Below are 16912 nucleotides of genomic sequence, written 5' to 3'. Positions count from 1 at the left end.
CTTGCCCCACGCAGGGGGTCGGGAGCCCCTCACTGCACCCAGAGGAAGGCAGTGTCTGTGGTCCCAAGTCACAGAGAAGCATCCAAACCCGCTTCACCGCCAGTTCCGTGCCGCTGTCATCCAGACTTCTCCGCAGTGACAGCCCGGTGTCCCCACTTCTCCGGGGCAGGGTGCGGCCCCTGAGGGCAGCCACCGCCTCCGTCCCCAGCCCCTGGCCGGCCTGGCCCTGGGGACATGGTGCAGGTGGACTGCAGGGCAGCTGAGGCTGCTGACGCCGCCGGGGGCCGGGCTGTGGATTCCAGCGAGGACCGCGTGGCAAGCACAGGGCCCGGCCGCTTCAGCAAGCCACTAGACCCAGCCCGGCACCCTCCAAGCCCGCCCTGCACCTCATCCCACAGGACGGGACGCTGACCAGGCTCCGGCAGGTGGGACCTTTTCCTCCACAATCCACGCACACGGACGCGACTGTCAGAAAGACCTCAACTTCTGCAGTCAGAAGCCCCATTTGAAACCGCCCATCACCCAGAGGGGAAGGGACACGGCCGTCCCCAGTCCGTGCCACCTGCACAGACTCCGAACCCCCCGGGGGGGCAGACAGCTGTCTCTCTGCCCCATGCACCACCCAGAGGCACGCGGGTAGGCCCGGGGAGCAGCTTAGCAGCTGACAGATTTTTGGGAACCTGTCTGCCGAGTTGTCACCCGTGTGTGGGCAGCACCTGCTCCTGGTCCCCAACACTTGGGGGCTGGGAGAGGAGCAGGGGGAGGGGCAGCTGGCCTCCTCTCCCCTCCCCCCACCTTGCAGGATGTTAGGGACTTGGGGACAGGTGGAAAATCTGTGATAGCCCTCCCTTGAGGGCTGGGACCCAGGGGACGTCCCCAGCACCACGTGAGTTCGCCCCCTCGGTGTCTCAGTGCCCCACCCACAAAACATACAGCCTCGACACTGACACTGCAAAGTCCCTCGGATCCCGGCGGCTGGGGAGGAACGGGACTCCAGGGAGAGAGCGAGGGTGCCGGGGGAATTCTCCCTAACAAATGATTTCCTCTTTATGGGTAAGAAAAGTTGCAGTGGGCATCAATTATTAACAGGGCGGAAACGGAGATTCTGCTCCGAGCCGCGTCTAATTCTGGCTGCCCCCTCCCCAGCTCCGCGCTAGCTCGCTCTGATTCTCCCTGCAGCTCCCCGGCCCCCGGCCCCTCCCCTTCCCTCTCTTCCCGCAGAAGCCCTGGGCGGGAGCAAGGTCACCTGCTCGCTCCTGCAGCGGCTCCAGCTGCAGCCGCCCCCCTCGGGAACGCGTTTTCATTTTCTCTCTTTTCTCTCATTGGAGTGATTTTCCTCCCAGCCCCAACCAATTCCCGGGGCAGGGGAAGGCCAATGTCCGCGGGGGGCCCAGGGCTCGGTCACCCCAGTGGCCACACTCACGGGCATCCCCTAGGTAGATGGCCCCCTTGACACAGCGTCCCAAGCTGCCTCCCAAACGTGCCCCAGCCTGAGTGCGACTCCAGCGAGCACCTCACTTTGCAGGTACGCAGGGCCGTCTCCACTCTGCAACATGGCCCACCGTGATCCGGCAGGAAACAGAGCACCGAGACCTCTCCCTGCAACCCTGCCCACAACTTTCCTCCTTCCAGAACCTTCTGTGATTGACAGGAGACTCAAGAAGGGCAAGCACTGGGACTCAACCTCCTTGGGATCCCCCTCCCCTGCAAAGGGACGCTTGCAAACATTGCCAAAGCAACACAGGGTCTTGACAGTGGCTCCCAGGGCCCTGTGGGTCCTGGGGAGCAGCCTGGGGCGGGGTAGATGCCCTGGGGCAGCTCCCTGAGCCCCCCAGCTCTCCTCACCCGGCTGGGGCTTCCCCAGCACACCTGCTGCGGGGCCTGGGATGCTCGGGGTGAGCTGTGGCATGAGCCAGGCTCAGAGGACGAGGGGGAGGTGCCTCCACCTTGCGGCCGGCGGTCCTGCCAAGGCTCTGGCTAGGCAAGGGTTAATCTCTCCAGGAATTTAAAACTGAATGCTTAAAAAAATTAAAACAAAATAAAAAAGAAGGCTGCATCTGCTTGGCCCTGGGCATATGGGGCTCCTTCCCACAGCCAGATTTCCAGGAATGCTTCCCAGGGAAATTCTGTCCCCACGGGACCGCCGGTGCCAAGCCCTGCTGCCCCCGAGGGGGCTGGGGGCGCTGCAGCCCCCACACCTGTCCCACGCAGGGTGGGCAGCGGCAGGCAGCCGGGAGGGGTACTGGTACAGTCTTGGTGCTGACCTGTTCTCTCCAGTGAGGCTGTAAACAGTTTCTAATTGATTCCAGGAGAGAGGGAGGCTGGGCGGGCCGAGCTCTAAGCTCTCCTCCTCCCTTGCAGGAGGCTGGAGACCTCAAAACCTCCCCCGCCAGAGCCAGGGAGCACCTGGGGCAGCTGCGTCCCCCCCCCGCCCCCCCATCTTCCTCCCCTTCCCTCTCCCCCTCCCTCTCCGCCTCCTCCTCTCCTTCCTCCTCCCTCTCCCCCTCCCCCTTCTCCCCTCCCCTCCCCCCTTCTCCTCCTCCTCCTGGTCTTCTTCCCCCTCTCCCTCCCCCCCCCCACCAGGCTCAACCTGTTCACCCTGGGAGCCGCCTGCCTGGCAGCTGGCCCAGCCCCACGCTGATGCCGGCTGATGCCCGACGCCCCCTCTTCCTGCCCACGCCACTCCCCACACAGCTCAGCGTTTTTATGGAGCACTTTTTGCAAAAGTAAATATGAGGGAAGAAGGAGGCTGGAGAGAGGACAGCAAGAAGGGAGAGGGCTGGGCAGCCGGCGAGGAAGAGGAAGCGCGCAAAGTGCAGTATCGATCGGAGGAGATGCCTGGAGAGGCCCGCGCCCTGCTCTTTAAAAGCCTGTGCGGGCGCGGGCAGACGCGGGCGGGTGGCCTCCCGAAGCGGCCGCAGCCCGCATGAATATTGCATCAGGGATGCAGGGAGGGAGGCTCGGGTTCATTGCCGGGCTGGGCGGGGGGCGCTGGGCACTGCCCCTCCTCAGACTGCACCCCGGAGTCTGGGGCAGGTGGGGGGCTCAGCTCAGAGGAGGGACTCTGCGAGGGGCTGGCGTGGCTGCTGGTGTCAGCCCCCTGAGCCTCCCGCCCCTGCCCTTGGTCATGCATCAGCCCTGCTGAGTCCCAAGCCCCACCTGGGGGAGTGCAGACCCCTGCACCTTGCTCCCCACCCCACCGCAGCATCCAGTGTGCACCCTGCCTGCCTGCACTGCCTCTGGGAGATCCCCCGTGGCCACCGACCACGTGCCTGGGAGATGCCTTAGGAAGACATCTCTGGGTCTGCCGCACACCTGGGCACACCTGGGCTCTCGGCCGGGGGCGGAGGAGGTGGGGCTGGACTGGCGGCGGTTCATCGATTGGTTCATTCACTTGTTCGTCAGCTCTTCCTGAAAGCAGCCCAGGAGAAGCCGCTCTTGGACTTGGCTGCCCGTCTAAACACCTGGGAGGGGCTGGGATGATGACTTGCCCACACCCAGAGGCCAGCCATCTACTCCACCCGGAAGGGAAGGGAACTCCAACTGCCCGCCCCTGCAGGTGGCTTGGGGGGCTGTTGCAGCCGATCCGCGTCTGCGCCCCACTGTACAGGTGAGGGAGCCGGGCCCCAGGTTGTCCGTCTGGTAACCTGGTGATCACTAGCCATGGACAGGTGGGGTCCCTCGTGGCTCGGTCCCCGTGAACGGCACAGACAGCAGGGGCCGGGGGGAGCTGGCTGGGCGCTCGGGAAGCCTCCCCAGGGCTTGGGTGCACCGGCTTCGAGGAGACGCCTGAGATGGGCCCAGCCACAGGTGCAGGGTGCCACGGGGAGCGCGGGGTTAATGCGCAAGGCTGGGCTGGGAGCAGGTGAGGAGCAGGGAGCTGTGACATTTCGCAGCTGCAGGCAGGGCCCGGCTTCTGGCTGGCAGAGCGGCCCCTTCCAGGACCAGAGATCAAAGGCCTGGCAGAGAGCGAGGAGCACCCTCGGCACCCAGGACGGCAGCGCGAGGACAGAGGCGGCTTCTGCGGGCGGGGGCGGGTGGGGGGGCCTCTCCCCTCTGATCCTCTAAGATGCTTAGGGCTGGGCAGGAACAGGGAGGGGGCAATTCTCACCCTGGGCTTGGCGCTGGGACCACCTCCCCAAGAGCCTGCTGCAGCCGGGCAGGGGCCGGGCGGGGGGCGGCAACAGCTCTCCAAGAGGCGCCCGTGACCCTGGGCCTGCTGCCCTGCGAGGCCCAGCCGGGACGGTTTTCTGTGCTGGAGGGGCCGGGCCAGCAGGAAGGGCAGCCCGGCTGGGCCTCTGCGTTCCCTGAGCAGGTGAGGGCGCAGGCACCAGCGCCGCCCCCTGCCGCTCCCCTCTATTTTTAGGTCTCTTATTGCCCCCCCCCCCGAAAAACAGATCAGCTTCCTCCAGGCAAAGCCATTGCTGCTGTCCCCAGAGCTGGTGCCGGCAGACATGAAATAAGCGAATTATCAGATAAGTGGCTCAGCAGACTCCGTGGTGTCTCAAGGGGCAGGGGGTGGAGAAACTCTGCCATCACTCCTCCTCCCCAGCCCTCCGGCTGGGGCTGAGGGGGAGGGCCAGGCGGCACGTACACACACGTACACACACGCCGGAGCCGGCCACGCCCACCTCCCAGGCTGTCAGCAAAGCAGCTTAGGAGCAGAGCCCCGCCACCGGGAACTCAGGGGCCGGGAGAACGGCCGGGCTTCTCTGCTTAGAAGCTGTGTGACCTCAGGCAAGTGGCTTAACCTCTCTGAATCTCCGATGCTCTGTATGTGAAGCAGATAGGAACACAAGCTTAAGCAGGCATCAGTTGAGTGCTTGGTATACAGTAGGCACTCAATACATGCGAGCTGATGGAGGAGGTGGGATGAAGCTCACAGGGAGGTGCTCAGGTTGCCATTTTGCAGCTAGGAAACCCGCAGCCCGGAAGGGGGAAGAGTCTCGCCCCAGGCCACGCAGGAGCCGGCCCTGCACAGCACCAGCCACGGAGCCGGCGCCAGGGGCTTCCGCTTGGACCAGGGTGGGGACGGCAGGGACAAGGTGCCCTCTGGCCAGAGGACTCCCTGCTGCTGCCACCTGCCTTCAGCCACTCTTGATCCCCCGGCAGGAGGGGACATCAAACCCTGCCATCCCCCAGGGCCACCGTCCACTCTGCACGGTGCCCGGGGCGGGGTGGGGGGAGGCGTCGATCCTGGACTCCTCGTCACCTCTGCTGCCCCCCGGGGAGGGCCCGCTCACCCCCCAGCTCCCTTCACTTCGCCGGCCTGGACAAAGGACCTGGGCAGCAGAGGGAGGCAGATAGGGGCCGAGGAGACAGCCAGACAGGAGCTGGGTCACGGTCACGGAGACAGGCCGAGGGGCGGCCCGGACCCCCTGCCCCCATCCCCTGCACCAGGGTTAGATCTGGATGGCGCCAGAGACGGGGGGACTCAACCGCAGCCCTCCTTCCCAGGGACCCCCTCTGAGGCCGCCGCAGCCTGAGATCCCAGCCCTGCTGACTCCCGGTGCCCTGCTGCGGGGCAGGCAGGGTGGCAGTGGCTGAGGCCCGGGACGCAGCTCTCAGCCTTGGCTGTGCAAACTCGGCCACGTGTCTCCGCCCCTCTGAGTCTCTGTCCTATTCCCGTCTCAGAGTCGTCGAAGGATACAGAGCTACGCAGGCCGAGCACTCAGCACCGTGCCTGGGCCTCCTGAGGACTCGCCAGCCAGCACCCAGCCCCCGGGCCTGTCTGGTGCCCCAGGACAGTTGCACGTTCTAGCGGGCAGCGGTCGCCCACCTCCCCACCGCCGCCCTGTCCTGCCTCGTGTCTGGGGCCACCTTTCCCGGGGCCGCCTCTGCCGGGAGGCTATAGCTCGCAGGTGTCCCCCGGGGGGCCCATGAGAACCAGCTCTGGGCCGCACCTGCGTCCCCAGGGCGACGTCCGTGACAGCTCACCTACGCAGGCCGGAGAGCGGACAGGAAGACCCTGCGAGAGCAGCTCGGCCCCCCGCTGGCTGCAGGTGCATCCAGGCAGGCGGCCCACGCCCCTTACGCACGTACACTGCCGTGCAGGGGCCAACCCGGGGCAGCAGTGCCGGGGTCTCCTGTCCCCGGGCTCCGGCCCACGGCGCCCACCGCCTGCCATGGCGCAGGGTGGCTTAGGGAAGCTGCCCCACCGCTCTGGGCCTCGGTGTCCCCAGCGGGAAGTGAGGGGTTGGGACTCCACAGCAGGGGTACGCTGTGGTCCCGGGAGCCCCGGTGGGATGGGGTTCTCAGGGCCACCCGCAGCCGACTCCAGTGGCCCCCTTGCCCTGCGCACTGTGGTCTAGACGTCGGGGTTTTCCTGGTCCCAGACAAGCTCTCACAGTCCTGCTAAGACGACGGACTACAGTGTCAGCATTTATTTAGCACCTACTGCATGCAAGCACTACCACCAAGGGCAAAGGTGGGGGACGGGTGGGGGGGAGTGGATGCTGGAGAGATATTTGGGGACCAGAGGAAGCCACAGTGTCCCCCCCCCCGTCACCCTCTCTGAGAGACAAAATCAGCATCCCAGCCTGGAAGCTATGGCAGGGAAGAGGCGGGGGAGGGAGGGAGGGTGAGCACTTGGACTTCTTGTCCCCCGGGCTCACCGCGGCACGGTCACAGAATGCCGGGGACCTGAGTTGAAGCCTGGAGCCCATCACACAGTATTGCAGCCTCAGTTTTGCCATCTGTAAAATGGGCATGATAGGGTGCTGGTGACTGCTCCCCTGCAGGACAGTCGGCAGAGATCTGAGCCAGTGGCCGGCTGAGTTTTGATGAGGGCGCCACAAGTATTTAAGGGGGAAAGAGTGGCCACAAAGCATGCTGGGAAATCTGGGAGTCCCCCTGCCAAAGAACTTCCCCCAGCTCCACACACAAAGATGACTCAGAACCGACCAAAACCGGAACGCCGGGGCAGGGGCTCGGCTGGCGGTCAGGACGCTGGCTGGGACGGCCGGGTCCCACTTCAGAGTTTCTGCCGTCAGTTCCCGGCTGAGCTCCGGGTTCCAGCTCTCTGCCCCCCGGGATGCAGCAGGTGATGGCTCCAGCACTGGGTCCCCGCCACCCACGCCAGGGAGACCCGGATGGAGCCGCTGGCTCCTGGCTCTGGCCTCAGCTAGTGTAGACATTTGGGGAGTGAACCAGCAAATGGGGCTCTTCCTGTCTCCCTCCCCCCACCACCAAGTAAATAAATGAATGAATAATGGAAAGTTTAAGAGATCTAAATACTTCCAGAACTGAAGCTGTAACCGCGTGGCTTTGGATTTAGCAATGATTTCTTCAGTGTGATGCCAAAAGCGCAGGCAATGAAAGAAAACGTAGACGGGGTGTGATTAAGACCCAAAGCTCCTGTGCACCAGGGGGCACAGAAAGAGTGCACAGGAGTCCACAGGAAGCAGGAAGCCTTCCCAGGTGGCCATTGGATAAGGACCTAGGGTCCATCATATATAAAGAGCTCCTGCGACTCAACAACAAAGAAAACCCAGTTCAACAGCAGGCAAAGGCCATGGGTTGCCCAGTCCCTGAGGAGGACAGGAACATCCAGCGAGCCCAGGAGGCGACCTCAGCATCACTGCCCATCGGGCGATCAGATCTAGAGCAGAAGAATGAAAGAGAAAGACGGAAAGCCACAAGGGCCAGCCAGGAGGTGGTGAAGCCGGAACCCCTGGGCACTGCCGAGCAGGCATGAAACGGCGTGGCCTCTGTGGAAACAGTTTTCAGGTTTCCCTGAAGTGCGACACGGCGTCACCACGGGACTCCCCACTCCGCCCCAGGGCCTGTCCCTGCACTCGTTCGCTCCCTGTAACATCACCCACGGAAGCTCCGGCACACAAGCTGGCCAAGCGTCCACCGCCCGATAAACGGACCAAGAAAACGGTGTCTGTCCACACGAGGGAATCCGACGCAGCCCGGAACAGGAGCGAGGTGCCCACCCGAGCTACGGCTCGCGGCAGCCCCAAAGCGCCACGCTGTGCGAAAGGACGGACTCAGAGAGCCACGCCTGCACCGGGCAGCTCCTGGAGACGAAGCCGACTGGAGGGGGCCGGGGGCCGGGGGAGCGGCCGCGGTGGCCCCGGGCTGCCTTCGGGAGAGCCGTGAGGGCTGCGGGACACTGCGAGTGCCGTCCGTGCCGCCGGACCATGCACGGGAGCACTTCCAAAGCGGCAAACCTCACGTGGGCCGTGTTTTACCGCAACAACAAGGATCTGCTCCAGGTTGTGACGGATTCTCTCAAGTGCTCAGTGCCACGCGGGGCCCCGCAGCTGGAATCCCACCCTGCGCCTGCGATCCGTCTGGGTCCCCCAGACTCCCCGGATGGGTGCGGCGAGCACCCAGGCATCAAGAGGCGATCCACTCAGCCAAGCCCCGTGGCCGGGGGGTGGGGGGGGAAGGTCTCCGTCCGCGGGGCCAGGACTCGCAGCTCCGGGAAACGGACACCTGCCCTCGGCATCCCCTCTCCTCCGAGCCCACCGCGGCCCACGGGGTCATCTCCGGTCTGGGACTCCCTGCTCTCGACCCCTGCACGACCTTGTGGAGGGGAAGAAAGACCCCGGGCACCCCTTGGGCGCCCCACCCCTTCCCGGTCCTGTCTCGCGACATCCCCATTTCCAGATGGGAAAACTCGGATCCGGAGCCCCCACCCGCCCCAGCCCAGGGCCCCAGTTCTCATCCACAGCATGGCGGGGCTGCTGGTCCCCTGCCTGCCTCCCCACACGGCCTGGGAGGTGGGGGCCCGGGGAGAGGGGCCAGGCAGGCTGGAGCCTGGATCACTCCCTCCACCATGCTCTGCCCCCGGAAGCCCTCCCCCAGCCTCTGGCTTGCCTGCGGCCCTCCTCTGGGTCTCTGGGCCTAAACCCAGCCGGGAACGGCCTGGGATCTTCCCGCCGTCTGGTCCCCTGCGAGGGTTCACCAGGCAACACCTGTCCCAGGCTGGCCCCGCCTCGGGCGGGCGTTTGGAGTCTGAGCAGCTGTCACCAGCTGGGAAGCAGGGGCCTGCGCGCCACCTCTGGGATTCAGCCCAGCCCTCTCCTCCTCCGGGCAGCCTTCCTGGATCACACCAGCCTTCCTCCCACCCATCTGCGCGTTCAACAACCATTCACCGAGCACGGACGGAGCCAAGAGGGAGGCACCCGCGAGGCAAGGAGCTCACGGTCCAACAAGGGGGCGAACACTTGCAGGCGTCGCAGCATCCGGCAAGGACTGAGTGCCTGTGCTCCCGCCGGCCCCCGTGTGCCTCCTGATAGCCCTGCGGGAGGAATGTGGCCCAGAGAGGTCAGGTGTGGCGCTGAAGGTCACACAGCACCGGGTGCCAGCGTCTCTCCCTCTCTCTCTCTCTCTCTCAGTCTCTTTAGATGAAACACTCGCTGTCCCATCCATTCAATGTGGAAAAACCAAGACGATCAACACCGGGTAGGAGGTGACATTCGGGCCTGGCTGGGACAGAGCGCACTAGGAGCCGAGCGCTCAGACCAGAGACAGGGCAGGCGGCTGGGACCACGTCCCTCTCTGCAGATGGGGACACCGAGGCTCGAGCGTCGGAGTGACTCGCTCAGGTCACGGAGCCCACAGCGGCAGCGCGGGGACGGGACTCACGGCTGCCTCTGTCTGGAACCTTCCACCAGGTCCCGCTCAGAGCGAAGCGTGTTTCCTGGCCTTGGCAAGGCAGCCCTGCGTGGGGGCCTGGGCCTTGAGCTCCCAGGACCCCTGCCCCTCCCCGGTCTTCCTCTTCTCCCTGGGCAGCGCCTCAGCCATAGCTTTGTCACACGGCACAGCCCCGGGTCATCCTGTCAGAATGCAGGGTTCTGGGGCCGGCGCTGTGGCACAGCAGGCAAAGCCACCACCTGCGACGCCAGCATCCCACATGGGCACCAGGTTGAGGCCCGGCTGCCCCACTTCCAATCCAGCTCCCTACTAATGTGCCTGGGAAAGCAGCAGAAGACGGCCCAAGCGCTTGGGCCCCTGCACCCACGTGGGGGACCCGGATGAGTCTCTGGGCTCCTGGCTTCGGATCAGCCCAGCTCTGGCTGTTGCAGCCATTTGGGGAGTGAACCAGCAGATGGAAGATCTCTCTCTCTCTCTCGCTCTCTCTGTAACTCTGCCTTTCAAATAAATAAATAAATATTTTTAAAGAAATGGAAGATTCGGACCCAGCAGGGCTGGGGTAGGGCCTGGGGTGAGGCGGTGCTGCTGGCCCCGGGACCATAGCCGGGTGGCAAGGCTCCGCCTTCTCCTCCCCTCCCTTCCCTTCCCCTCCTCTCCTCTCCCCTTCCCTCCCTCCTCTCTCTCTCCCTGTCTCTCTCTCCCCACTGTGTCTCGAGGGGCCCACTGCAGTCTCCAAGGCACAGACAGGGCTCCCCCCGTCCAGGGGTCCGGGCAGGAGCAGGCTCGCGTGGATTGTGAGGGGCTGCCCCCCGCCCAGCTGTGCCCTCCCCCTCCCCAGGGGTATGAGAGCAGCCACCGCCCTCGCCGCCGCCTCCTCCCTCCCAGCCCCTCATGGAGATTTCGTCCTTGCCCAAGAACCTTCGGCCGAGAGCTCATGCCTATTAATTCCTGGTGTGCGTCTGGAGCCAATAGGTTTTTATTTATTCATTTATCTTGTCTCCCACCCCCTCCCCTTCCTCGCCAGCCTGGAATTTACAATTCCGTTCTCAGGGGGCCTCGCCAAGGACCACGGCTGGAGTCTCAAAGGGGTGGACGCTCCTTGGCTCCTCCGACCCTCAGGGTGGCCCCCGGGGTCACACCCTGACATGCTGGGTGGGACAGGCAGACCCCCCCAGGCCCAGCACCTGCCGCAGGATGGCCCCGAGGACCGCAGGAGCCAGAAGCCAAGGGGCCACTGCAGTAAGGGGGCAGTGGTCCTGCTCACTGCCGTTAGGGCGCCCCCTGGTGGCCATCTGCAACAGCAGCGTGGGCCTCAGTGGGTTGCATTCTGGTCCCTGAAGACAGAAAAAACCAGGTCCTCCAGGTGCATGGAGGCCATGAAGTCTGAGGAGGGAGGGCCAGGGTAGCCACCAGGGACGTAAAAGCCACAGCAACAGGCTGAACACGTGCTAGGCACCACTGCCTCCCCAGGGAACTGGATCTCGGAGATGGGGACACCCAGAGAAGGGGGCCGTGCCCTCTTGTGGGAAAGCATGTGACTGTGGGACCTGAGCAACCCTGTAGTCCCTGATGGTGGGGATCAGAACAGCGCCCACCTAGGAGATAACGAGGCACACACAGGACCTGCCGGTGCTGTTGGGGTGGGATCCAGGCTGGAGGCGACCTCTGCCCGCCAACCCAGAAGCCAGTACTCCCTGGTCCCCTTATCCCGAGCAGAGGCTGTGTCCCCATCTGCATCGTCCACACGTCTGTAATTCAAGGCGGACCCGGAGCAGCCCCCATGAGATCTGTAAGCCTATCAAACAAGTGGCGCAGCCCCCAAGAGCCCTCCAGACCCCAGGCCGGCTGCCCCGGCTCTGCGGGAGTCAGGAAGGGTGGTGAGCCCCCCTGCAGCTGCCCTGGGTCCTGGGTCCCAGGAGAGACAGCGCAGGTGCAGGACCAGGGGCATCACGAGCCAGCTTCGGCCAGGAGGGGGTTTCAGACTCGCACCTGCTGGGCTCCTCCGTCCCGAGGCCCCTGGCCAGCAGCCTCTGAATTACGATTTCACACCCCGCCCCCCTTGCCCACATGAAGGCCACACTAACATTTAACAGATGAGATGCGGCTGAGACCCAACACGAGAGGCAGAGGCTGGCTGTGCCCTGGGCTCAGATACGCGCCCAGAGCAGGGGCCTTGCCCATGACCCGACCCTGAGCCAGGGCAGCGGGGCCCGTCCAGCCCCTGCCTTCTCCTCCCTCACCTCCTCCAGTCCTCCCCTGCTGGCCCTGGCCCCAGCCACCACCCACAGTGACAGCCTTATCACCACGGACAAGCCCGAGTGGGGACCAACCAGCCGACTGCTCTGTGATGTGACTGAAGCAGCCCCATGGGACAAAGACGCCCTCAGGAGCCCAGCATGGGGAAACCAGGCCAGCTCTGCCCGAAACCCAGAGGCCCAGAGGCCTCCCGCCCCCTCCGAGGACACTCAGAGGCCGGGGTGGGGGCTGGGGATAGCACCGAGCCCTTCCCATGCCAGGGTCAGGGCCGCAGGGCGCTGCCCGGAGGGAGGACGCCTGTCCAGGAGCCGTGTTCTCAGGGGCTCTGGAGCCAGACCCTCCGCACCTGTTCCCGTCTCACCTTCCGTGGGTCGGGAACCCCTCTGCGTCAGAGCCTATTCTGAACACCCTGCCAGTATTCACTAAACCACGAACACTCCGAACACGCCGTGAGGGTACCCATTTCACAGACGGTCAGACAGAGGCTCAGAGACACCCCGCGGCCCGAGCCCACAGCTTACAACTCCGCCGCGTTATTCAAGCACAATCAGCCTGGCTGGAGGTGACGACATCTGTCACCCTCCTGGTGGCTCCCTTCCACACCTGCTATTAGGACCGTGGTCCCCTGAGGCCCACACCCTCCTTCTCTAACCCGGGATTCGAGTGACCACAGCCCAGCGCCTGCCACCGCCTGCGGTCATCGCACGTGCACTGCAGTGGCCATCCTGGCCCCGGCCCACGCTCCTCCTCCAAGAGGCCCCTGGAGCTTGTGCAATGTGTCCGCCCACCCTGCTGCCTGGGAGAGCCAGGTGCTTGCGCCACAGCCGGAGGTCAGAGGGCTCGCTGGCTCAGAGGCTGGGGGACTGCTAACCACCAAGCCGTCCGCTGGCCAAGAAGGCCCCGAGCCAAGGACGGCATGGCGTGTACTCGGGGTCCTTGGGGTGCCCTTTGCCTGGGCACAGGTTGCCGCCCATTTCCATGGTGGGACAGAGTCCTGGTCCCAATCCAAGACGCTCTGCTCACCGCCCCCTCCACCCCCAGGGTCCCCCTCCTGCTGGGCCGGCAGCGGGCCGACTTACGTGGGAGCAGAACCTCTCCGGGGGGTCTCCACATGTGATGCCCGAGGGCTCTACCTTCACCTTGACGTAATCCTTCAGCCGCATCACCTTGGGCTGGCAGGCGTAGAATTCCCAGGTGGGGCCCTCATCCGTGGTCACCCAGGATTTGCAGATGTCATAGCTCCCACAGGCCAGCGGGAGGCAGTGCAGGAGGAGGGCCAGCAGGTACAGCATGGCTGCGCAGTCCACAGGGGCGCGGCCCCGGAGGCCCTGGAGTGGCAGCGTGGACGTCGACGACAACGGTGACGGCGGGGTCAGGCGGGGCTCGCGGCCTCAGCATGGAAACACCACATCTACCGGGCGGCGACAGCCAGGGCGGCGACAGCCAGGGCGGCCCAGGTTTGCAGAGAACGAGGACCTTGTGTTTTCCAAGAAGCCACGGCTCCTGCCGCGGAAAATCTAGAGCCAGCGTTTCTCCGGCTGCTGACGGGCAGGTCAGCGAGCGGCCGTGACTTTGTCGTCCTGCCCTTGGCACCGCACGGCTCCCGGAGGTGGATGTGATCAGATCGGGAAGACTCTCAAATTGTGACAGTGGCTGGAAATGGGATAAGGGGAAAATCCACAGGGATCCGGCAGGGGGGGCGGATCCGATTGCTTTTAATTTTTGTCCTTCCAACCAATTCAGGTCTTTAAAGGGACCTTAATGGGCGATGGGCTCCATACGACAGCAGAGTATCCCCTCGGGCCTGCGTTGCAAAGATACAGTAAAATCAGGAGGTGTGAAGTCCAGCCGGAGAGACGCCTGCCCTCCTTGGGACCGACAAACGAGACCTCTTAGCACAGGGGCTGCAACGGAGGGGCCGGGCCGGGGAGCAGTTTGGTGGGGCGGGCGCTAAGTGGGGGGGGGGGGGGGGCAGCTGACCTTGGCGTGCAGCCGTGGGCCACTTATTCTGAAGTTTCTGGGTTCTCAGCGCCCCGTCCCTCCAGGTACCTGGGGCCTGCCCGTCTTTTCATCATCAGAGAGGAGCGGGCTCATTAGCGACAGCACCTGCAACAAATTAAGAGGGGGGGAGGGGTGGAGAGGGTGAGAACAAAGCCCTCCCCTCCCGGCAAGCTGTGCAGAGCCGAGGCTGCATTAGGGAGGTCTCCTGAGAGGTTGTTTTTATTGATATCCGAGTTGCACGTTTGCAGATGGCTGTGACAAAGGGGACGGAGCCGTCTCATCTCTGAAGGGGGTGTCAGATCAAGGGGCGGGGTGCTCCTGCTGGGGGCAGGGATCAGAGACTTTCTGAAACATCCCCTGGCCACGCAGAATGTCCAAAGTGGCCACAGGCAGGAAAGAGGCTGAAACCACAGTGCCCTCCGTAGGCTGCCAGGTTCATGGCCGCTGCCCGGCCTCGGCACACCCTGGGACAGCACGGCCTCGTGCAGCCGTGTTCCCGGGAGAGGCCCACACTGCCGCCGCCTCCCTGGAGGCTCTCTACCATCGCATCCCTCTGACGATCACCGCGCGCTATTTTAAGCCCTTGATAATTATTTAAAAGCCAAAATAGATATAACTAATACAGACGTTCTACTGGGAAGTGCCCGACTCCAGGGAGGTGATATGTTCCCAGACAGAGACATCACGGCGGGAATCTGTGTGCAGCCAGAGCCGGATCCCGCCAGAAACGCTGGCCAGGGAGAGGGCAAAGGTCACCGCGGCAAAAGCGCCTGTGGTCTTCACCGCTCCGGGTGTCCTGTCCATGGTGGCTGCAAACACCTCTACCAAGCGGGCAGCGGCGCCCAGGGCAGCCTGGCCCTCACCTGGCGCCCCCCTTCCTCCCAGAGCCACTGCCTGCAAGCTCACCGTGCGTCATGGACACTCCAAGCCGCCCAGACGCCAAAACGACCACAGGCTCGCGGCCGGCGGGGGCTGGCCCTGCACCTCCCCGGGGGAGAAGCCCCAAGCAGGCGCCCCTGGCTCGCAGATGGGCGGGGGTTCCCGGTTCTCCCGCCTCTCCTCTGCGGGTTTCGGGAGACACTTGCGGTGGTGTCTGCGCGCGGCAGAACGCGCCTGGCGTCTGTTTGCACCGCCCGGGATCGCGTAGTGAAAGTAAGAGCGCGCGGCCCCCGCGGGCGTGCGGACCCGGAAAACAGCGTGTCCGGCCCCCGCGCCACGACCGTCCACTAACGGGACCGGGGAGCCCCCGCTGGGGACGCCCCGGCGCCGGACACGGCCCGCGAGGTCGGGGCCTGGACGGCGTGGACGCGGGAGCCGCGCGCGCGGCAGCTCTCCAATCTGCGGGGCGCTTCGCGGGAAGGCAACGCGCGCCCGAGGATGCGGCGGCGTGGCGGGGGGCAGCGGGGCATCGACCCCCCAGCCGACAGAACCTGCGGGGCGGGGTTGTGTTTACACCTGTCAATCAGCCGGGCGTCGCGGGCCGCGCGCTCGGGGAATTGCGCGCCCAACGCGCCAGCACCACAGACGGATTTTATTTTATTTTCTTTTATTTTGCCAAAAAGGAGCGAAGCCGCGGGGAGGGGGGGCGGCGCAAGGGGCCCGGCGGAGCGCGGGGAGGGAGCGGCCGGCGGCGGCTCCGAAGTGGAGGCTGCACGGGCGGACCGCTGTTTCTCCCTGGGAAATAAATCTTCACCTGGGAGTATTAGGGAACGGGGAGACCAGGATCAAATGAACCAACGCGCTTATTTGCTTCTCGGAGTCCTCGGGAACCCGGCGGGCGCGGGGGAGGGGGGGCGGCTGATGGCCTGGGCATGAAAGCCCGAAAATTAGATTTTATCAGGATTTCTGAACTCGGCTTTCTCCGCCTGATTGAATTAGCGCCTCTCGGAGCCGGCCGGGCTCGCGAGCAGCCTCGTCCGGGAGCGGCCGCTGCGCCCTCGCCCAGCGGGAAACTCGCCGCGGGGTACGCAGGGGGCGCGAAGCCCACCCGGCCAGAGGCGTGGAGCCCGCCCTTGGAGGGTGCAGGCAGCCCCTGGGGACCGGGTCACCTTCCGGTCCCGCGCCCTGGACGGGGTGGGGGGGGAGCCATGCCCAGCGCCCCCTCCCGATCAGCCGGCGTCTGGGACCCCACGGCCCCGGTGCCCCCGGCCCCCGACCTCGCACTGCCTGCAGCCCCCGTCCCCCCACCAGCGGCCCGGGAGCCCCGAAAAGTTGGGCGCGGGGGGCGGAGCACGAGTCTGGGGCGGCGTGGACGCCCAGAGTCGGACCCCACCGCGGACGCCCAGGGACCCCACGGCGGACGCCCAGGGCTCGAGATCCCGTCCGCGGCGCGCGGCTCCCAGGGCCGAGCCGGGCGGGCCCGCGGCTGCTCTTTGGCTTCCATAAGTTGCGTGCGAGCCGCGCGTGCCATCCCGAAGGTCGCGGTTCACCAAGGCCGGGCCGGCGCCCCGCGCGCCCCTCGCCCCTTAATTAAAAGGCACGGAGCTCCCCGTCCACCCCCCGCGCGGAGACGAGCGACTTACTCTGGAGCCGGCCGATCCCGCCGCCTGCCCTAGCCGCACGCTTCCTGCGCCCCGGAGCGGGTCCGCGGGTCCCACGAGCCCCTCCCCCCACCCGCGACCCCCTCCACCCACGCGGAGAAGTTTCCAGCGGTGGCGGCACCCGAGTTTCTCGTGCGACTCACGCGTCCCCCGGCGTGCGGAGCGGCGGGAGGGCTGGGGTGCGTGCGTGCGTGCGGCTCTGGCCGCTGGCGGTGAACTGGGGTGCGGGGCGCAGTGGCGCGGGAGGAGGGTTACCGCCCAGCCGCGCACCCCTCCCAGCTCTCCCCGCAGCGTCCCTCCGCGTCCCGCACGCAGCCACACACGCGGCGGGGAAGCAACCAGGGGTGCGGGGACCCGGCCAGGAAGGCGAGCGACGCCTTTAAGAGGCTGCCGCCCGCGCGCGCTCACACGCCCCTCTCCCGCGGAGCCAGCCCTCCGTAGTAGCGGCCGTCAGCAAACAACTTTTGCACCCGAGCCTCGGCGAGGCTGCGGGAAGTGGCTCGGGG

At 65.5% G+C, this 16912-nt stretch overlaps 1 protein-coding gene across 5 annotated transcripts in view; it reads right to left on the bottom strand.

Moving 5' to 3' along the window:
* NTNG2 (netrin G2) overlaps nt 1–16912 on the bottom strand; it is a 53682-nt gene that overhangs the window by 34989 nt on the left and 1781 nt on the right. For 4 of the 5 annotated variants that reach the window (XM_051835344.3, XM_051835343.3, XM_089321926.1 and 1 more), the window contains exons 2-3: nt 13846–13971; nt 12945–13669 (exon numbers count right to left, since the gene is read on the bottom strand). In XM_051835344.3, the coding sequence (XP_051691304.3) occupies nt 12945–13157 (213 nt within the window). In that variant the 5' untranslated portion in view covers nt 13158–13669; nt 13846–13971. Of the gene's footprint in view, nt 1–12944; nt 13670–13845; nt 13972–16388; nt 16826–16912 lie in introns of those variants that run through there. The other variant, XM_051835345.3, reaches the window with a different exon arrangement.

This window comes from Oryctolagus cuniculus, chromosome 1, assembly GCF_051225735.1.
Source record: "Oryctolagus cuniculus isolate XC-2025 breed Fujian yellow rabbit chromosome 1, ASM5122573v1, whole genome shotgun sequence".
NCBI lineage: Eukaryota > Metazoa > Chordata > Mammalia > Lagomorpha > Leporidae > Oryctolagus > Oryctolagus cuniculus.
The sequence above is the reverse complement of the archived record's forward strand: the minus strand, read 5'-3'. Positions and strand labels throughout refer to the sequence as shown.